The sequence below is a fragment of the Petromyzon marinus genome, chromosome 53 (genome assembly GCF_048934315.1).
Source record: "Petromyzon marinus isolate PM22_M1 ecotype Great Lakes invasive population chromosome 53, UKy_Petmar_22M1.pri1.0, whole genome shotgun sequence".
Classification (NCBI taxonomy): domain Eukaryota; kingdom Metazoa; phylum Chordata; class Hyperoartia; order Petromyzontiformes; family Petromyzontidae; genus Petromyzon; species Petromyzon marinus.
Window position 1 is genome coordinate 11,712,799 of NC_133719.1, and position 22,708 is coordinate 11,735,506.

Here is a 22,708-nt window from a genome sequence, read left to right on the forward strand (position 1 = left end):
CAATGTTTGTGGTCAGAATGCAAACAAAAAAAATACTCTGATAATATGATGCATTGTCCTTGAAACTGATTGGTCCACACCAGAGACAGCTTTCTTTTGAGCCTCGTCTCAAAACGGCGTTAGACCAGAGGACGCGCGACCGGTCGTGCGTCCGCCCTGCCGGTGCTCACGATGGCCTGCCGGTCGGCGGTGGCGGCGCTCGGTCCAGGGCCTCATCACGGCGCACGAGCAGTTCAAGGCGACGCTGCCCGAGGCGGAGAAGGAGAAGCTGGCCATCGTGGGCGTGCACGCCGAGCGTGAGAAGATCGCTGGCACCTACCACGTGGAGCAGCCCGCGGGGGGGTCCAACCCGTACACGGCCATCACCACCGCGGACGTCACCGCCAAGTGGGAGCGGGTGCGTGCGTGTGTCGCTGTGTGTCTGTGCGTGTCTCTGTGTGTCTGTGTGTCTGTGCGTGTCTCTGTGCGTACGTGTCTCTGTGCGTAGGTGTGTCTTTGTGTGTCTGTGCGTGTCTCTGTGTGTCTGTGCGTGTGTCTCTGTGTGTCTGTGCGTGTCTCTGTGTGTCTGTGTGTGTCTCTGTGCGTGCGTGTGTCTCTGTGTGTCTGTGCGTGTCTCTGTGCGTGCGTGTCTTTGTGTGTCTGTGCGTGTCTCTGTGCGTACGTGTGTCTTTGTGTGTCTGTGCGTGTCTCTGTGTGTGTCTTTGTGTGTCTGTGTGTGTCTCTGTGCGTGCGTGTGTCTCTGTGTGTCTGTGCGTGTCTCTGTGCGTGCGTGTGTCTCTGTGTGTCTGTGCGTGTCTCTGTGCGTGCGTGTGTCTCTGTGTGTCTGTGCGTGTCTCTGTGCGTGCGTGTGTCTCTGTGTGTCTGTGCGTGTCTCTGTGCGTACGTGTGTCTCTGTGTGTCTGTGCGTGTCTCTGTGCGTGCGTGTGTCTTTGTGTGTCTGTGCGTGTCTCTGTGCGTGCATGTGTCTCTGTGTGTCTGTGCGTGTCTCTGTGCGTGCGTGTGTCTTTGTGTGTCTGTGCGTGTCTCTGTGCGTGCGTGTGTCTTTGTGTGTCTGTGCGTGTCTCTGTGCGTGTGTGTGTCTTTGTGTGTCTGTGCGTGTCTCTGTACGTACGTGTCTCTGTGCGTACGTGTGTCTCTGTGTGTCTGTGCGTGTCTCTGTGCGTGTGTGTGTCTCTGTGTGTCTGTGCGTGTCTCTGTGCGTGCGTGTGTCTCTGTGCGTGTCTTTGTGTGTCTGTGCGTGTCTCTGTGCGTGCGTGTCTCTGTGCGTACGTGTGTCTCTGTGCGCACGTGTGTCTCTGTGCGTGCGTGTCTTTTATGTGTCTGTGCGTGTCTCTGTGCGTACGTGTGTCTTTGTGTGTCTGTGCGTGTCTCTGTGCATGCATGTCTCTGTGCGTGCGTGTCTTTATGTGTCTGTGTGTGTCTCTGTGCGTACGTGTGTCTCTGTGCGTGCGTGTCTTTGTGTGTCTGTGCGTGTCTCTGTGCGTGCGTGTCTTTGTGTGTCTGTGCGTGTCTCTGTGCGTGCGTGTCTTTGTGTGTCTGTGCGTGTCTCTGTGCGTACGTGTGTCTTTGTGTGTCTGTGCGTGTCTCTGTGCGTGCGTGTGTCTCTGTGTGTCTGTGCGTGTCTCTGTGCGTGCGTGTGTCTCTGTGTGTCTCTGTGTGTCTGTGCGTGTCTCTGTGCGTGCGTGTGTCTCTGTGTGTCTGTGCGTGTCTCTGTGCGTGCGTGTGTCTCTGTGTGTCTGTGCGTGTCTCTGTGCGTACGTGTGTCTCGGTGTGTCTGTGCGTGTCTCTGTGCGTGCGTGTGTCTTTGTGTGTCTGTGCGTGTCTCTGTGCGTGCGTGTGTCTCTGTGTGTCTGTGCGTGTCTCTGTGCGTGCGTGTGTCTTTGTGTATCTGTGCGTGTCTCTGTGCGTGCGTGTGTCTTTGTGTGTCTGTGCGTGTCTCTGTACGTACGTGTCTCTGTGCGTACGTGTGTCTCTGTGTGTCTGTGCGTGTCTCTGTGCGTGCGTGTGTCTCTGTGTGTCTGTGCGTGTCTCTGTGCGTGCGTGTGTCTCTGTGCGTGTCTTTGTGTGTCTGTGCGTGTCTCTGTGCGTACATGTGTCTCTGTGTGTCTGTGCGTGACTCTGTGCGTGCGTGTCTCTGTGCGTACGTGTGTCTCTGTGCATGCGTGCTTTGTGTGTCTGTGCGTGTCTCTGTGCGTACGTGTCTCTGTGCGCACGTGTGTCTCTGTGCGTGCGTGTCTTTTATGTGTCTGTGCGTGTTTCTGTGCGTACGTGTGTCTTTGTGTGTCTGTGCGTGTCTCTGTGCATACATGTCTCTGTGCGTGCGTGTCTTTATGTGTCTGTGCGTGTCTCTGTGCGTACGTGTGTCTCTGTGCGTGCGTGTCTTTGTGTGTCTGTGCGTGTCTCTGTGCATGCATGTCTCTGCGCGCAGGTGTGTCTCTGTGCCTGCTTGTCTCTGTATGGGTAGCGGTAGTGTAGGGGTTAGCGCTTCGCTGCGCTATGAACCTGGCGACCCGAGATCGATTCCCGCTCATGGCCAACACCGGTGACGATTATCTGAACCGGTCCTGGGCCTCCTCTAGGTCGACTCGGCTTCAAATGAGTACCCGGCACGGTGTGTAAACATGGCCACTGGGGAGACAAAGGTGGTCGAGCGTGGTGCTGGCCACCTGACCCCTCGTGTGCCGCACCGGCCGTTGTAGGCCCGACACGGCCTAACGGCACTTGCCCCGACAGTCTGTTAAGGCTCCACGGGGGATCTTTGTTGTTTGTGTTGTAGCTGAAGGCCCTGGTGCCACAGAGAGACCGCCTCCTGCACGAGGAGCTCTCTCGGCAGCAGAGCAACGAACGTCTCCGCGTGCAGTTCGCCAACTCGGCCAACCAGACCGGCCCGCTCATCCACAAGAAGATGGAGGTGCGGCCCGTGTCTCCATGTCCTCTCCGTCCCCATGTCTCTGTGTCCCCGTGTCTCTGTGTGTCTGTGTCTCTGTGTCCCCGTGTCTCCTTGTTCTCTCCGTCCCCATGTCTCTGTGTCCCCGTGTCTCTGTGTGTCTGTGTCTCTGTGTCCCCGTGTCTCCATGTTCTCTCCGTCCCCATGTCTCTGTGTCCCGTGTCCCCTTGTCTCTGTGTCTCTATGTCCCCGTGTTTCTATGTCCCCGTATCTCTGTGTCCCCGTGTCTCTGTGTCCCCATGTCTCTGTGTCCCGTGTCTCGGTGTGTCTGTGTCCCCGTGTCTCTCTGTGTCTCCGTGTCTCTGTGTGTCCCCATGTCTCTGTGTCCCCGTGTCTCTCTGTGTCTCCGTGTCTCTGTGTGTCCCCATGTCTCTGTGTCCCCGTGTCTCCGTGTCTCTGTGTCTCTGTGTTCCCGTGTCTCTGTGTCCCCGTGTCTCTGTGTGTCTGTGTTCCCATGTCTCTGTGTCCCCGTGTCTCTCTGTGTCCCCGTGTCTCGGTGTCTCTGTGTCCCCGTGTGTCTGTGTCCCCGTGTCTCTTTGTGTCTGTGTTCCCATGTCTCTGTGTCCCCGTGTCTCACTGTGTCCCCGTGTCTCACTGTGTCTGTGTTCCCGTATCTTTGTGTCCCCGTGTTTCTGTGTCCCCGTGTCTCTGTGTGTCTGTGTCCCCGTGTCTTTCTGTGTCTGTGTTCCCATGTCTCTGTGTCCCCGTGTCTCCGTGTCTCTGTGTCCCCATGTGTCTGTGTCCCCGTGTCTCTTTGTGTCTGTGTTCCCATGTCTCTGTGTCCCCGTGTCTCACTGTGTCTGTGTTCCCGTATCTTTGTGTCCCCGTGTCCCCGTGTCTCTATGTCCCCCGTGTCTCTGTGTCTCTGTGTCTCCGTGTCCCCCCGTGTCCCCGTGTCCTCACCGTGCCCCCATATCCAAACCCTTGACCTCGGTTACGCCGGCTCGGCGTCTCGGCCACGGCCACCGTGAACCTCCCCCCACCCCCTCGGCTCTCCGTGCCGCCGCCAGGAGATTGGGCGAATCTCCATGGAGCTGCACGGCACGCTGGAGGACCAGCTGGTGCAGCTGCGCCAGTACGAGCAGAACATCATCAACTACAAGCCCAACATCGACAAGCTGGAGAGCGAGCACCAGCTCATCCAGGAGGCGCTCGTCTTCGACAACAAGCACACCAACTACACCATGGAGGTACTCCGCCATTTACTAAACTCTCATTTTTGTTTGAGCAGGGAAAGCCGACTGTGCTGTACAGCTCTTGATTCGGAAGCGACCTGCCCATCACAAATTGATAGCTCACCGGAGCGGCTTATCGTCGTCGTGCGGATATTTACAGCGGCCAAACACTCGAAACCCGTGATGTTGGTTATGCAGCGAGGGAAAAAAGTATTTGATCCCCTGCTGATTTTGTACGTTTGCCCACTGACTAAGAAATTATCAGTCTATAATTTTAATGGTAGGTTTATTTGAACAGTGAGAGACAGAATAACAACAAAATCCAGAAAAGCGCATGTCAAACATGTTATAAATTTATTTGCATTTTAATGAGGGAAATAAGTATTTGACCCCCTCTGCAAAACATGACTTAGTACTTGGTGGCAAAACCCTTGTTGGCAATCACAGAGGTCAGACGTTTCTTGTAGTTGGCCATCAGGTTTGCACACATCTCAGGAGGGATTTTGTCCCACTCCTCTTTGCAGATCTTCTCCAAGTCATTAAGGTTTCGAGGCTGACGTTTGGCAACTCGAACCTTCAGTTCCCTCCACAGATTTTCAATGGGAGTAAGGTCTGGAGACTGGCTAGGCCACTCCAGGACCTTAATGTGCTTCTTCTTGAGTCACTCCTTTGTTGCCTTGGCCGTGTGTTCTGGGTCATTGTCATGCTGGAATACCCATCCACGACCCATTTTCAATGTCCTGGCTGAGGGAAGGAGGTTCTCACCCAAGATTTGACGGTACATGGCCCCGTCCATCGTCCCTTTGAAGCGGTGAAGTTGTCCTGTCCCCTGAGCAGAAAACACCCACAAAGCATGTTTCCACCTCCATGTTTGACGGTGGGGATGGTGTTCTTGGGGTCATAGGCAGCATTCCTCCTCCTCCAAACACGGCGAGTTGAGTTGATACCAAGGAGCTCCATTTTGGTCTCATCTGACCACAACACTTTCACCCAGTTGTCCTCTGAATCATTCAGATGTTCATTGGCAAACTTCATACGGGCATGTATATGTGCTTTCTTGAGCAGGGGGACCTTGCGGGTGCTGCAGGATTTCAGTCCTTCACGGCGTAGTGTGTTACCAATGGTTTTCTTGGTGACTATGGTCCCAGCTGCCTTGAGATCATTGACAAGATCCTCCCGTGTAGTTCTGGGCTGATTCCTCACCGTTCTCATGATCATTGCAACTTCACGAGGTGAGATCTTGCATGGAGCTCCAGGCCGAGGGAGATTGACAGTTTTGTGTTTCTTTCATTTGCGAATAATCGCACCAACTGTTGTCACCTTCTCACCAAGCTGCTTGGCAATGGTCTTGTAGCCCATTCCAGCCTTGTGTAGGTCTACAATCTTGTCCCTGACATCCTTGGAGAGCTCTTTGGTCTTGGCCGTGGTGGAGAGTTTGGACTCTGATTGATTGATTGCTTCTGTGGACAGGTGTCTTTTATACAGGTAACAAGCTGAGATTAGGAGCACTCCCTTTAAGAGTGTGCTCCTTTATCTCAGCTCGTTATCTGTATAAAAGACACCTGGGAGCCAGAAATCTTTCTGATTGAGAGGGGGTCAAATACTTATTTCCCTCATTAAAATGCAAATCAATTTATACCATTTTTGACATGCGTTTTTCTTGTTGTTATTCTGTCTCTCACTGTTCAAGTAAACCTACCATTAAAATTATAGACTGATCATTTCTTTGTCAGTGGGCAAACGTACAAAATAAGCAGGGGATCAAATACTTTTTTCCCTCACTGTACATGTGGAAGGGAAAAAAATCGGGGTCGAACCCACAAACTCCTGCATACCAGGCGAGGTAGTCAACATCTCACCACCGTGGCAGGAACAGCTTGCCACGCTCACCGTGTCAACTACACCGCGAATGTGAGCTCGGCTCACTCGCTCGCTCGCTCACCACTCTCACCGCACCAACTGCACCGTGGGGGTGAGCACACCACAGCACGTGTTACCCTGCGTGTGTACGTGTGTGTAGGTGTGTGTCACGGCAGTTGTGGAGAGCGGTAGTGTAGCGGGTAGCGGGCTGCACTATGAACCCACGACCCGAGTTCGGTTCCCGCTCGTGGCCAGCACCAATGACGATTATCTGAACTTTTCCTGGGCCTCCACTAGGTCGACTCAGCCTCAACCGCGTACCCGGTGCGGTGCGCAGTAAAAATCCCCACCGGGGAGACAAAGGCGGCCGGGCGCGGTGCTGGCCACCCCGCCCCCCTCTTGTGCCGTGCCGGCCTTCGTAGGTGCCACTCGCGAACAGCGCTCGCCCCGACAGTCCGTTAAGGCTACGCGGGGTTCTTCTTCTCTGTGTGTGCGTGTCGTGGCGCAGCACATCCGCGTGGGCTGGGAGCAGCTGCTGACGACGATCACGAGGACCATCAACGAGGTGGAGAACCAAATCCTGACGCGTGACGCCAAGGGCATCAGCAAGGAGCAGCTCCACGACTTCCGAGCGTCGTTCAACCACTTTGACCGGGTGAGGTCACCGTCACCCGGGGCTCAGAGGTCACACCGACCAGGGGATAAGAGGTCACCGTGATCCGGGGCTGAGAGGTCACCGTGACCCAGGCCTGAGAGGTCACCGCGACCCGGGTCTGAGAGGTCACTGTGACCCAGATCTGAGAAGTCACTGTGACCCGGGTCTAAGAGGTCACCATGACCTGGGGCTGAGAGGTCACCACGACCTGGGACCATTTTGACCAGGTGAGGTCACGTGACCTGTGGCTGTTTTGACCAGGTCACCATGAGCAGCCAGTGGTTGAAATTCCACATTCCTGTGGTGGGGCCAAGTCCGCTCTCTGTTTGAATGTCTCTCCACCCCGGTGGGCAAACTGCAGAGAGATGAGCGATTGCCTTCGCATCGCGATGATGACGTAACCGTGACGATCTGACCCCAAATGCTAACCTCTGAACCCCCCCCCCCCCCCGAACGTTGGTCGCTATCGGCGTGCGTTGTTGCGTCGCAATTGTCGCCCTGCCAAACCGACCAATGGGAACGCAGCGTCAGTTTCCGTGGGGGTGCGGGGAGGCGTCGGGAGGAGTCCACCGTTCCGTACGGATTTTCTGTCTCCTAACGAGCACGCTGTTAATGAGCACTCTCCTAACGAGCACTCCCTAACGAGCCTGTTATAACCGCCTGCTCCATCCCCGGTGGCTAGGAGATGTTATCTCCCTCGCCTGGTGTACAGGAGGTCGTGGGTTTGATCCCGACCCCGATCTCTGTAAATTTGGAGTTTGCGTGTCTCTCTCTCTCCCCGTAGTCGTGTGGATTTTTCTTTGGGTCCTCCGATTTTTCCCTCCACATTTAGAATCAACATCGTTCATTTCGATCATTTGGCTGCGAAAATTTCCACACGGTGATAAGCCACTACGTAGTGCAGTGGGGGGGGGGGGGGGCCTTAAATCATAGGTTTGAGTTTAAATCACTCAGTTGAGATGCAAACAGCAGCAGCATCACCCCCGATCCCCAACTGTGAACAGTGAGCACAGGTCCGTCCTCAACAGGAGTCGGTGAGGCTTTTCTCGGTAAACAAGCGGAATAATAAACAACAACAACTTGCATGAGCTCTGATAACCATGAGCTGTTCTCCCTCTGGTGCATGTGTGCATGGCATCTCCCCTCCCCTCAACTATCAACCACCACCACCAATACCACCACCAATACCACCACCGCCACCACTAACCTCACTAACTCCTCTCATGCCATCACTCCTGCCTCAAAAGCCACCACCGCCACCGTCACCATCGTTACCACCACCACTTATATCGCCATCACCACCATCATCACTACCAACACCACCAACAATACTCCCATGACCACCATCACCACCAACTACGCCCCCAACACCGCCACCACTACGACCATGATACACTCCATCACGACTAAATACACTGCTATCACCACCGTCACCACCGTCATCAACATCACAACGAATTTCACCGTCACGGCCACTGAATACACCATCACCACCACCATCACCAACATCACTGCGACTTTTACACCACCACCACCATCAACAATCATCGTCACCACACTTACCTGTAATACCCCTTAAACCACATTCAACCGCCTCTTAACAAGCGTGTTCTCCTAACGACATAAACCTGCCTCGCCTTGATCTATTTATATTATACCATTACCACCGTCACAACCACCATCGCTAACACTACCACCGTCACAACCACCATCGCTAACACTACCACCGTCACAACCACCATCGCTAACACTACCACCGTCACAACCACCATCGCTAACACTACCACCGTCACAACCACCATCGCTAACACTACCACCGTCACAACCACCATCGCTAACACTACCACCGTCACAACCACCATCGCTAACACTACCACCGTCACAACCACCATCGCTAACACTACCACCGTCACAACCACCATCGCTAACACTACCACCGTCACAACCACCATCGCTAACACTACCACCGTCACAACCACCATCGCTAACACTACCACCGTCACAACCACCATCGCTAACACTACCACCGTCACAACCACCATCGCTAACATTACCACCGTCACAACCACCATCGCTAACATTACCACCGTCACAACCACCATCGCTAACATTACCACCGTCACAACCACCATCGCTAACATTACCACCGTCACAACCACCATCGCTAACATTACCACCGTCACAACCACCATCGCTAACACTACCACCGTCACAACCACCATCGCTAACACTACCACCGTCACAACCACCATCGCTAACACTACCACTGTCACAACCACCATCGCTAACACTACCACCGTCACAACCACCATCGCTAACACTACCACCGTCACAACCACCATCGCTAACACTACCACCGTCACAACCACCATCGCTAACACTACCACCGTCACAACCACCATCGCTAACACTACCACCGTCACAACCACCATCGCTAACACTACCACCGTCACAACCACCATCGCTAACACTACCACCGTCACAACCACCATCGCTAACACTACCACTGTCACAACCACCATCGCTAACACTACCACCGTCACAACCACCATCGCTAACACTACCACCGTCACAACCACCATCGCTAACACTACCACCGTCACAACCACCATCGCTAACACTACCACCGTCACAACCACCATTGCTAACACTACCACCGTCACAACCACCATCGCTAACACTACCACCGTCACAACCACCATCGCTAACACTACCACCGTCACAACCACCATCGCTAACACTACCACCGTCACAACCACCATCGCTAACACTACCACCGTCACAACCACCATCGCTAACACTACCACTGTCACAACCACCATCGCTAACACTACCACCGTCACAACCACCATCGCTAACACTACCACTGTCACAACCACCATCGCTAACATTACCACTGTCACAACCACCATCGCTAACACTACCACTGTCACAACCACCATCGCTAACACTACCACCGTCACAACCACCATCGCTAACACTACCACCGTCACAACCACCATCGCTAACACTACCACTGTCACAACCACCATCGCTAACACTACCACCGTCACAACCACCATCGCTAACACTACCACTGTCACAACCACCATCGCTAACACTACCACCGTCACAACCACCATTGCTAACACTACCACCGTCACAACCACCATCGCTAACACTACCACCGTCACAACCACCATCGCTAACACTACCACCGTCACAACCACCATCGCTAACACTACCACCGTCACAACCACCATCGCTAACACTACCACCGTCACAACCACCATCGCTAACACTACCACTGTCACAACCACCATCGCTAACACTACCACCATCGCTAACACTACCACCGTCACAACCACCATCGCTAACACTACCACCACCACTACCACCACCATCACTACCACCACCACAATCAACACAATCACTACCACCACCACAATCACCACAATCACTACCACCACCACAATCACTGCAATCACCACCACCACCACCACAATCACTACCACCACCACAATCACCACAATCACTACCACCACCACAATCACTGCAATCACCACCACCACAATCACTACCACCACCACAATCACCACCATCACCACCACCGCCGCGGGTTGGCCAACCACCCCAGGACCGCTCGGGGAACCTGAGACCGGAGGATTTCCGCGCGTGTCTCATCTCCCTGGGCTTCAGTATCGCTAACGATGCACAGGTACCGTCGGGGAGACGCTCGGGCCCCGCTCGGGCCCCGCTCGGGCCCCGCTCGGGCCTCCGCCGTCGTCACCGCCGCCGTCGTCACCGTGCCGCCCGCTAAACGCGTCTCGTCCGTGTGTTTTGTGTCTCCTCCCCCCTCCCCCCCTGTTCTTCTTGTGCCGGTGCGTGTCCCTGCCCCTCTACCCTCCCCGCTTCTCGTATTCGCGTCTCTCCGCGTGTCTCTCTCCCCATCATCCCACCTCCCCACTCCCCCCCACGTCTGCCCGCGCATCTCCGCATCTCCTGCACCTCCGCACCTCCTGCACCTCCTGCACCTCCTGCACCTCGCACGCGCCTCCCTGCGCCCCGTCCCCTCCGTGCGTTCCCCACCGCTCCCACACCCCCGCCACCCGCCCACGCTCCGCACCAAGCTCACCTCCCCCCGCCACGCTGTCGCTGCTGCGCCGACCGTGACGAGCGGCTCGCAACCCCCCCACGGACCCCCCGGCCCCCACACCGGCCACCCCCACGGCTCTCTGCGTGCACGCCGTGCGTCTGCATCCCCTCCCCGCCCGCCGTGCGTGCGTCTGCAAACTCTTCCCGTCGCTCCCTGTCCCCCCCCCACCGCACCACCGTGCGTGAGGCTTGACCCCGCTCGGTCACACGTGCCTGGCCCGCTGCAACGTGTGGCACGTGCGTCACATGCATGACACATGTGACACGTGTGCTGCAACTGAACCAAACTCTAGCGCCGTGGCGTCGATGGGACCTGTGGCCTGATAATGCCTCTCCGTGTGTGTGCGTGACTCACTCCGTGCGTGACTCACTCCGTGTGTGTGCGTGACTCACTCCGTGTGTGACTCACTCCGTGTGTGACTCACTCCGTGTGTGACTCACTCCGTGTGTGACTCACTCCGTGTCTCTGTGCGTGACTCACCGTGTGTGCGTGTGAATAACTGTGTGTGCGTGCATGTGTGTGCATGTGCGTGCATCTGTGTGTGAATGTGCGTGCATCTGTGCGTGCATCTGTGTGTGCATGTCTGTGCGTCTGTGTGTGCGTCTGTGCGTGCATCTGTGCGTGCATGTGTGCGAGTCTGTGCGTGCATGTGTGTGCGTCTGTGTGTGTGCGTCTGTGTGTGCATCTGCGCGTGCATGTGTGTGCGTCTGTGTGTACATGTGTGTGCATCTGTGTGTGCATGTGTGTGCGTCTGTGTGTGCATCTGCGCGTGCATGTGTGTGCGTCTGTGTGTGTATCTGTGCGTGCATGTGTGTGCGTCTTTGTGTGCGTCTGTGTGTGTGTGTGCATGTGTGTGTGCATGTATGTGTACGTCTGTGTGTGTGTACGTCTGTGTACGTCTGTGTGTGTGTGTGGAAATGCTGCTTCGTAACCTTTCTGCCCAATCGCTCTAATGACCTCTGACCCTAACACCACTCACCGACCCCCGACCTCCTTTCTGTTGCCTTCTCTCTTCTGTCCGTCCCTCACCCCTCGCCACTCACCCCTCACCGGCTGAGGTCGTGAGATTGAACCCACATCTCTCAAATCCCCACCCCCCCCCCCCCACGAACTCTGGCCCCCTCAACCTCCACAACTGCTTCCTTCTACATCGCATCACCTTGCTGACACGCGCATGCGTGCGCGTGCGTGTTTACACGTTTGTTTATGCACGTGTACGTGCGCGCGTTCACGTGTGTTTGCATGTGGTTGTGTGTGCATGTTCACGCTCACGTACGTGCGTGCGTACGTTGCCTGCATGCGCGAGGCACCTCACCTGGCCGACGCTGCTCACCGCCACCTCCACCACTCCTCGACCCCTCGCCGCCGTTTCCGTCTCCCCCAATCAAAACCTCGCACGGCAACCCCCCCCCCCGACGCCCCTCCCCTCGCATCGCGTGCCCCCCCCCCGACCCCACCCACCCTTCCCCAACCCTCACGCCGAACAGAGAAAGAGTGGCATGATGGAGCCAGATGATTTCAGGGCTTGCCTCATCTCCATGGGTTACGTGCTGGTACGAATCTACATCCCACGTCGACAGAGGTCCCATCAGAGTCCCCATCAGAGACCCCATCAGAGGTCCCATCAGAGACCCCATCAGAGTCCCCATCAGAGTCCCCATCAGAGACCCCATCAGAGACCCCATCAGAGACCCCATCAGAGGTCCCATCAGAGACCCCATCAGAGACCCCATCAGAGACCCCATCAGAGACCCCATCAGAGGTCCCATCAGAGGTCCCATCAGAGACCCCATCAGAGACCCCATCAGAGACCCCATCAGAGACCCCATCAGAGACCCCATCAGAGACCCCATCAGAGATCCCATCAGAGACCCCATCAGAGACCCCATCAGAGACTCCATCAGAGACCCCATCAGAGACCCCATCAGAGACCCCATCAGAGACCCCATCAGAGACCCCATCAGAGACCCCATCAGAGGTCCCATCAGAGACCCCATCAGAGACCCCATCAGAGACCCCATCAGAGACCCCATCAGAGACCCCATCAGAGACCCCATCAGAGACCCCATCAGAGACCCCATCAGAGGTCCCATCAGAGACCCCATCAGAGACCCCATCAGAGACCCCATCAGAGACCCCATCAGAGACCCCATCAGAGACCCCATCAGAAACCCCATCAGAGACCCCATCAGAGACCCCATCAGAGACTCGACTGACTGTACAGTGAGGGAAAAAAAGTATTTGATCCCCTGCTGATTTTGTACGTTTGCCCACTGACAAAGAAATGATCAGTCTATAATTTTAATGGTAGGTTTATTTGAACAGTGAGAGACAGAATAACAACAACAAAATCCAGAAAAACGCATCAAAAATGTTATAAATTGATTTGCATTTTAATGAGGGAAATAAGTATTTGACCCCTCTGCAAAACATGACTTAGTACTTGGTGGCAAACCCCTTGTTGGTAATCACAGAGGTCAGACGTTTCTTGTAGTTGGCCACCAGGTTTGCACACATCTCAGGAGGGATTTTGTTCCACTCCTCTTTGCAGATCTTCTCCAAGTCATTAAGGTTTCGAGACTGACGTTTGGCAACTCGAATCTTCAGCTCCCTCCACAGCCAGTCCCATAGATTTTCTATGGGACTGGCTAGGCCACTCCAGGACCTTAATGTGCTTTTTCTTGAGCCACTCCTTTGTTGCCTTGACCGTGTGTTTTGGGTCATTGTCATGCTGGAATACCCATCCACGACCCATTTTCAATGTCCTGGCTGAGGGAAGGAGGTTCTCACCCAAGATTTGACGGTACATGGCCCCGTCCATCGTCTCTTTGATGCGGTGAAGTTGTCCTGTCCCCTTAGCAGAAAAACACCCCCAAAGCATAATGTTTCCACCTCCATGTTTGACGGTGGGGATGGTGTTCTTGGGGTCATAGGCAGCATTCCTCCTCCTCCAAACACGGCGAGTTGAGTTGATGCCAAAGAGCTCCATTTTGGTCTCATCTGACCACAACGCTTTCACCCAGTTGTCCTCTGAATCATTCAGATGTTCATTGGCAAACTTCATACGGGCATGTATATGTGCTTTCTTGAGCAGGGGAACCTTGCGGGCGATGCAGGATTTCAGTCCTTCACGGCGTAGTGTGTTACCAATTGTTTTCTTGGTGACTATGGTCCCAGCTGCCTTGAGATCATTGACAAGATCCTCCCGTGTAGTTCTGGGCTGATTCCTCACCGTTCTCATAATCATTGCAACTCCACGAGGTGAGATCTTGCATGGAGCTCCAGGCCAAGGGAGATTGACAGTTCTTTTGTGTTTCTTCCATTTGCGAATAATCGCACCAACTTGTTGTCACCTTCTCACCAAGCTGCTTGGCAATGGTCTTGTAGCCCATTCCAGCCTTGTGTAGGTCTACAATCTTGTCTCTGACATCCTTGGAGAGCTCTTTGGTCTTGGCCGTGGTGGAGAGTTTGGACTCTGATTGATTGATTGCTTCTGTGGACAGGTGTCTTTTATACAGGTAACAAGCTGAGATTAGGAGCACTCCCTTTAAGAGTGTGCTCCTAATCTCAGCTCATTACCTGTATAAAAGACACCTGGGAGCCAGAAATCTTTCTGATTGAGAGGGGGTCAAATACTTATTTCCCTCATTCAAATGCAAATCAATTTATAACATTTTTGACAGTGGGCATACGTACAAAATCAGCAGGGGATCAAATACTTTTTTCCCTTACTGTATATTGTCTAGAGACCCATCAGAGATCCCATCAGAGGTCCCATCAGAGACTCGACTGACTGTATATTGTCTAGAGTCGCCATCAGTGACCCCATCAGAGACTCGACTGACTGTCATTCTCTTTCACCTCTTCAGTGATTGGCTCTGTCAGTCATCCAGTTGTCTCTGCGTGTTTCTGTGTCTGTGTGTGTCCGTGTCTGTGCGTGAGTGTTTCTGTGTCCATGTATCTCCGTGTCCGCATGGCTACGTTTTTCCTTGTCCTCGTGACTGTGTCCGTCCATACATGTCTGTGTCTGTATGTCTCTGTCTCGCTGTGTCCGCGTGTGCATGTCTCTGCGTCTTCACGCTCCACGTCTTTGTGCGTGTCCACACGTCTCCATGCCCACGTGCTCGTCTGTGTATATCTCTGCGTGTCCACGTGCGTCTTTTGTCCGTGTTGTCTCGGTGCCCACGCGTGTCCGTGCGTCTGTACGCGCATCTCGGCGTCTCCCCACGTGTCCCCGCACGCCGAGTTTTCTCGTGTCTGCGTGTCCGCGTATACCCGTGTACCCACATCTCGGTGTCTCCGTGTGTCTCCTTGTCCATGTCCACGTGTCCCCGTGTGCGTCTCCGCCGTGTCCCCTCACCCGTGTCCCCCCCCCCCCCCCCCACCGCGTGCGTCTCAGGGCGAGGCCGAGTTTGGCCGCATCATGGCCGTGGTCGACCCCAACAGCACGGGGGTCGTGACCTTCCAGTCCTTCATCGACTTCATGTCGCGCGAGACGGCCGACACCGACACGGCTGACCAGGTCATCGCCTCCTTCAAGATCCTCGCCGGGGACAAGGTCCGCACGCCCGCCCGGCGCCTCCCTGTGTCTCCCCGTGACTCTCCCCATATCTCTCCCCACGGTGACTCTCCCCCACGTCACCCCACGTCTCCCCACGGTGACTCTCCCCACGTCTCCCCCACGTCTCCCCACGTCTCCCCACGTCTCCCCACGTCTCCCCACGTCTTCCCACGGTGACTCTCCCCACGTCTCCCCACGTCTCCCCACGTCTCCCCACGTCTCCCCCACGTCTCCCCACGTCTCCCCACGGTGACTCTCCCACGTCTCCCCACGTCTCTCCACGTCTCCCCACGTCTCCCCACGTCTTCCCACGTCTCTCCACGTCTCCCCACGTCTCTCCACGTCTCCCCACGTCTCCCCACGTCTTCCCACGGTGACTCTCCCCACGTCTCCCCACGTCTCCCCACGTCTCCCCACGTCTCCCCCACGTCTCCCCACGTCTCCCCACGGTGACTCTCCCACGTCTCCCCACGTCTCTCCACGTCTCCCCACGTCTCCCCACGTCTTCCCACGGTGACTCTCCCCACGTCTCCCCACGTCTCCCCACGTCTCCCCACGTCTCGCCACGTCTCCCCCACAGCGACTCTCCCCCACGTCTCCTCATGGTGACTCTCCCCACGTCTCCCCACGTCTCCCCCACGTCTCCCCACGTCTCGCCACGTCTCCCCCACAGCGACTCTCCCCCACGTCTCCTCACGGTGACTCTCCCCCACGTCTCCCCCACGTCTCCCCCACGTCTCCCCCACGTCTCCCCCACGTCTCCCCCACGTCTCCCCACGTCTCCCCACGTCTCCTCACGGTGACTCTCCCCCACGTCTCCCCCACGTCTCCCCACGTCTCCCCACGTCTCCTCACGGTGACTCTCCCCCACGTCTCCCCCACGTCTCCCCCACGTCTCCCCACGTCTCCCCACGTCTCCCCACGTCTCCCCATGGCGACTCTCCCCCACGTCTTCCCACGGTGACTCTCCCCACGTCTCCCCACGGTGACTCTCCCCACGTCTCCCCACGTCTCCCCACGGTGACTCTCCCCACGTCTCCCCACGGTGACTCTCCCCACGTCTCCCCACGTCTCCCCACGGTGACTCTCCCCACGTCTCCCCACGTCTCCCCACGTCTCCCCATGGCGACTCTCCCCCACGTCTTCCCACGGTGACTCTCTCCCGCGTGCGTCTCTCCCCCCAGAGCTACATCCTGCCGGAGGAGCTGCGCCGGGAGCTGCCCCCGGACCAGGCCGAGTACTGCATCGTGCGCATGGCCCCCTACGCGGGGCCCGACGCCGTCCCCGGCGCTCTCGACTACACCTCCTTCTCCACGGCGCTCTACGGGGAGAGCGACCTCTAGACGCACGCTCCGCGTGGGGGGGGGGGGGGAGCGGCTGGTGCGGGGGGGTGCTGGGGGGGGGGGGCGGTGTTTTGCCCACAGGCGCACGCACGTACAAGACAAATATACACGTGGACACATGGAGACAAAGATCCCCCGTATAGCCCGTCCAGACTGTTGGGGCAAGTGCTGTTACTGAGCACCTATGAAAGCCAGCACTGCACACGAGGGGGTGGGAGGCCAACACTGCGCCCGCCCGCCTTTGTCTCCCCAGTGGCGATGTTTACACACCGCACCGGGTACTTATTTGAGGCTGAGTCGACCTCGGGGAGGCCCAGGCCCTGTTCAAATAATCGTCACGTGGTGTTGGCCGTGAGTGTGAATCGAACTTGGGTCTCGGCAGGGTTCGTAGTGTGTCACTAGACACACGTACAGACACGTGAACACATACAGACACACAAACACATACAGACACAAACACATACAGACACATAAACACATACAGACACAAACACACACATATACAGACACACACACAGGTCGACGTGAAACAGCAGGTGTCACCCGTTTACGGAAGGATTTTTTCTTTGAATTTTGTAACTTTTTGAGACCAAACATCCTCTATGGGACTGAGACGGGGAATCGGCGCCCCTGCTTGCCCCCAGTTGCCCCCGGTTGCCCCTTGGTTGCCCCTTGGTTGCCCCCAGTTGCCCCCGGTTGCCCCCGGTTGTCCCCTGGTTGCCCCCAGTTGCCCCTTGGTTGCCCCCGGTTGCCCCGGTTGCCGCTGGTGACCTGGAGTTTGGAGTTGGTGGATCACGAAAAGATGGGACAATCTTGTGCACGGCACGCACGGAAATGGAAGTGTGGGGGATAGGTCACAGTCCGGTGCCTGCTGTGTGCAGTACAGCAAGGAGGTTGCCCAGTATGTTTACAGTCCTTAGTGGCTGAGGCGTGCGGTATCACAAATATAAACAAATAATCGCTTTTACCCAGGGAGGCGTCACTGGGGGCTCGGCGCCCTGTCGCCAGGGTCCCGTGACCCTGCACACGCTGGCCCAGCGTGGGATGTCTGTCACGAGCGGTCGTCGCCTGGGAAACATCCTGGCCCCCACCATAGGAGTGTGGAATCTCCACTATTGCGTCAGAGCTGCCGACACAGACGAACGCACCCCCCCCCCCGTCCCTCCCCCCCCCTTGTGGTGTTTGGAGCGGGCAAGGGCGGCCGCCGACAATTTGTCTCAGACGTCCAACCTTGCGTGCCAAGTGTGAATTTATCGCAATTAATAAAGACATTCTGTTATTATACGCTTCATCATCATCATCTTCTAAACGCGTCGGCGCATCGTAGAATTCTTAGCGTCTCTCTCTTTTGCTACGACCCACAATTTACTCTTGCTTTATAAACGAAGACGATCTTTCTGAAGCTCCAATATAATCAGTTTTCTCGCGTACGAATTTATTTTGTCGGCCCTGTGTTCGAGAGCGGCGGGGGGGGGGGGGTCGCTCAGCACCCAGACCTCGTGGGTTTAGAGCTTCTCGGCCAGCGCGTGAGACGTGGGCAGGGTGGCGAACTCTTTCTAATTTCTTGTTGGGGTTGGTTTGTTAAATCGGGAAGCTGCTCGTCGCTGGCGCTAGGATTGCGAGGCCCCCTTACTCTCGTGTACCCCCAGGGAACGCTGCGCGGCGTTTCGCGACACCTGCCGACCGCCTCCTCCCCGAGTCCCAAGCGCGGCGGCACTCCCCGCACACTCCTCGGGAAACGTGGAACCGCTGGGGCCAACCTTGGTCCCAACGTTGGCCAAACGTTGGTCCCAATCACATTACCAACGTTCACCCAACGGTTGAAACCCAAATTGCCAACGTCGTCGTGTTTACTTGCGGCCAACACCGCAGCGAGCAGGCCGGCCGCATCCTGCCCTCCTCCCGGGCCGAGGTTGGTTTGGCGACTTTCCCCGCTGTTCAGGGTTTGTGTTTTTTAACATCGCCGGTTTACAACTCCTCGGACGTGGCGAAACCCGCAGCTCACCCAGCAACGCGCTACCTTACCACCACGAGTGGACGCTCGCTTATTCATCGGCTGGCTCTGACCAGCCGGCCGGTTTTGCTGATGGTGATTACAAAGTGCCGGGTGCCTGTCGTGAACCGCCGGGCTTGAAAAGCGTGGACATTTGCCAGGACCACTGCCCAACTTCTGGGCTGTTCTCAGTCCACAGGCGGCGGGAGCGGGGGAGGGGGAATCCCCCCAGGAGGCCTCTCTCTGGCCGTAGAGGTCCTGAGATCTGCCAGAACTCCTGACTCGACGCCTGAGAGACGCTGCCCGACGTTGCGAGTCCTTCCCGGGCCGCCTTTATTCAACGTCTCTCTGAAGGCCATCCGTCACTCGAGGCCTTCGAAGTGTTTAGTTTCGTCAGGGGGTTTTTTTGCGATTGCGTTCAGGGTCCCTCCCCAGGCGGCCGTCGTTCTCACGACGCTCTGGAAGGCCCTCCTCGGTTTTTAAGCCGGCCGTCTTAAAAGGCTTTTTGAACTTTTGTAATGGCTTGTAAGGCCCATTCGCTCTTGACGTGAACTCTCGCAATGCCCTCTGACCTAAGGCCCTCTGACCTAAGGCTTTCTGACTCGACGTCGGCCCGAACCCGCTCGAAACTGTGCCTTGTGTTCGGATTCTAGGACGATTTTTTTCTTTTTACAAAAAAAAATACCACAACCAGAGGCGGAAGTGTTCGTGGCTACTTTTGTAAACACGGGGGGGGCGGGGGGATCCTGATCCTGATGAGAAGGGGGAAAAAAACAACCAGACGTATTGACATACACGGACGGCGCCACTCCACATTCACGTGGCAGGGCCCAATTTGTCCCGTAGAGATTTTTGTATCCGCCAGAGCCATGCACTGTGCAGATATCAAACCATCGAAGGGCCTCCTTCGGTCGGGTATTTTGTTAATGAAACCTATTCTGGTATTATAGCTGGGCGGAAAATTTGACCGAAACACATCACGGGTTTGTGAATGATTCTTTATCAATGATTGAGCAATGGCGCGACTTTCAGCTTTTAAACGGCAATCTCTGCTTACTGTTATACTATTAAATGTTCATCTTTTACCCGAGTCTCGTGTTGTTGTTGATTGGTTGCTGTTGATTTTTTTTGGGAAAGAAATTCTTGACCTTGGGGTTCCTCCTGACGCCTCTTGCGTTGTGAGATGTCTCGCTGCAGGAGTGAGTGGACGCTGCGGCGACATCGCCTTACAAGTTGCCAACACACTAAGCAATCACGTTCTGGGAGAGTCTCGTAACTTTAAAATGCCGCTGTGCCTCGCCTTTGTAAGTCGTCAAGAGGCGTTGGGACTCGCGAGAAATGGATGGCAGTGGTCACGCAAACTCTCACACCCACTATAGTCAGATCGAAAACTCATCACCTATGCTATAGTCCAAACATGGAGCTCATCAAGCACTGTGTAGTATAGACCTATAAATTAGCACCCACCTTATAGTCCAGACATGGAAGTCGCCCACTCTCTCGGCCAGACCAGTAACCCATCACCCACTCCAAGGGTTGGTGAGACATGCAGTGATTTGTAAAAGCCTCGAAACTGTGACAGGTGGCTAGGAGGTGGCAGGACAGCAAGTGAGTACGTCAGCCCATCTGTGCGGACTTTAGAGCGATATCCCCCTCGTCCGTTCAGTGGGTTTACTCCGGATACCCGCGGGTTCCTTCCACGCTGAAGCGAAACGCTCCCTTGGTTAAAGCGGCAGCCACACCGAGTACGCGTGTGGCCTAACATTCGAGCGATCATCGGCCACGATTCGGGCAGTGGCTCTTCACGGCACCATAGAGAGGAGTGCTGTGAAGAAGGCCCATAGCCAGAAACGTTGGCTATATGTATCCAGGGACTCAACTTACGAACTTTCAGAGATACGAACCTGGTCCGTACGTCAAGTTGCCTGTTCGGATCGAGAGTCATAAGTTCAACCGCTGCCCAATAGATGGCGTGGTGGCATCTACATCGTCAGAATGTGAAGAACCAGTGGGATTTACATCTGCAGAACGTGAATAACCAGTGGCATCAACATCTACAGGAGATTAGACAACTTTTAAAGTAATTCGCCGTGTTTAGTGTACATGCCGTACAACGTGTTTGCAATCGACGGGCATTTTAAAGTTACAAATTGATTTAGGAACAGGCGTCTGGAACGTGGGAATCACTGCCAACGCAACAGTGCCACGTAATTCGTTCCACTCCTTTGGCGAGAGCGTGAATCATCAGAACGGCGACACATCGACACGAACACCACTCCACCGATCTCCCTTCTCACAGCGTCATCGCAGCTCGCTCAAGTCGTGTGTGTGTGTGCCTCGCTGTGAGCCCACTCACGCCTCTGCCGTGACAATGACCGTTTTGTTTTGTGTGTGCACCCCCATTGGGATGTAACGACGATCGTGCATTTGGTCGGCATCAGCACTGCACGTGACAGAATTCGTAGCGTGAAGCTACAGGCGAGGTGGTTGACCAGCCACCGTCTGCTCGCTCAACGATCGCTCCGAGCACGGCAACTGTTCCAGTAGACTTCACTCACCGAGTCCTCTCCACACACGGAGAGATGACTGCAAGACTCATTTGTCTCAACCACCACACCGCACGTCACAGCACCATCACCCACTCACCCACTCACTCACCCACTCACTCACCCACTTGCTCACCCACTCACCACACCGCAGGTCACAACACCCTCACACTCACTCACTCACCCACTCACCCACTCACTCACCCACTCACCACACCGCAGGTCACAACACCCTCACTCACCCACTCACTCACCCACTTGCTCACCCACTCACTCACCCACTCACTCACTCACCCACTCATTCACTCACTCACCCACTCACCCAATCACCACACCGCAGGTCACGACACCCTCACCCACTCACTCATTCACTCACTCACTCATTCACTCACTCACTCATTCACTCACTCACTCACCCACTCACCCACTCACTCATTCACTCACCCACGCATTCACCCACCCACTCACTCACCCACTCACTCACTCACCCATTCACTCACTCACCCACTTGCTCACCCACTCACCACACCGCAGGTCACAACACCCTCACCCACTCACTCACTCACTCACCCACTCACTCACCCACCCACTCACCCACTCACCCACTCACTCACCCACTCACTCACCCACTTGCTCACCCACTCACCACACCGCAGGTCACAACACCCTCACCCACTCACTCACTCACTCACCCACTCACTCACTCACCCACTCACTCATTCACTCACCCACTCACTCATTCACTCACCCACTCACTTACCCACCACACCGCAGGTCACAAGATTTTCTGAACCTTCAAATTCCCTCCAACCCTCTCCTCTTCTCCAAACTCCACGCAGCTTCGATTAGCACGGTTGGCGACGTACGGTGCAAAAGAAGTTCAACATACATACATCCTTGTTCAATTCACGAAGCGTGTTACGACTGTTATCGATTACAACTTCGATTAGTGCTGGCCTGCACGTCTACACACAACACGTATATACACGTATGTACATAACACACGTGTACTCACGTGTACTACACACACACACGTGTACACCACACATACACGTGTACACCACACATACACGTGTACACAACACACACACGTGTACATCAACACACACACGTGTACATCAACACACACACATGTACATCAACACACATGTACACCAACACACACACGTGTACACCAACACACAAAAGATCCCCCGTATAGCCTTAACAGACTGTAGGGGCAAGTGCTGTTAGCAAGCACCTATGAAGGCCGGATCGGTACACGAGGGGGTGGGTGGCCAGCACCACACCCGACCGCCTTTGTCTCCCCAGTGGAAATGTTTACACACCGCACCAGGTACTCATTTGAGGCTGAGTCGACCTAGGGGAGGCCCAGGACCGGTTCAGATAATCGTCTCTGGTGTTGACCGTGAGCGGGAATCGAACCCGTCTCTGGTGTTGACCGTGAGCGGGAATCGAACCCGAGTCGCCAGGTTCATAGCGCAGCGCGCTAA

General features: G+C 55.5%; 1 protein-coding gene across 7 annotated transcripts in view; it reads left to right on the forward strand.

The window, feature by feature from the left end:
* The window catches only part of LOC116953988 (alpha-actinin-1-like), a 97,018-nt gene extending 77,264 nt beyond the window's left edge, over window positions 1–19,754 (forward strand). For 3 of the 7 annotated variants that reach the window (XM_032974349.2, XM_032974348.2, XM_032974355.2), the window contains 8 exons: window positions 209–397; window positions 2,777–2,911; window positions 3,958–4,137; window positions 6,491–6,637; window positions 10,254–10,334; window positions 12,260–12,325; window positions 15,172–15,330; window positions 16,518–19,754. In XM_032974349.2, coding sequence (XP_032830240.1) covers window positions 209–397; window positions 2,777–2,911; window positions 3,958–4,137; window positions 6,491–6,637; window positions 10,254–10,334; window positions 12,260–12,325; window positions 15,172–15,330; window positions 16,518–16,676 — 1,116 coding nt within the window. In that variant the 3' untranslated portion in view covers window positions 16,677–19,754. The remainder of the gene's footprint in view (window positions 1–208; window positions 398–2,776; window positions 2,912–3,957; window positions 4,138–6,490; window positions 6,638–10,253; window positions 10,335–12,259; window positions 12,326–15,171; window positions 15,331–16,517) is intronic. The other 4 variants (XM_032974354.2, XM_032974353.2, XM_032974351.2 and 1 more) reach the window with 2 other exon arrangements.
* Window positions 19,755–22,708: the final 2,954 nt, after the last annotated feature.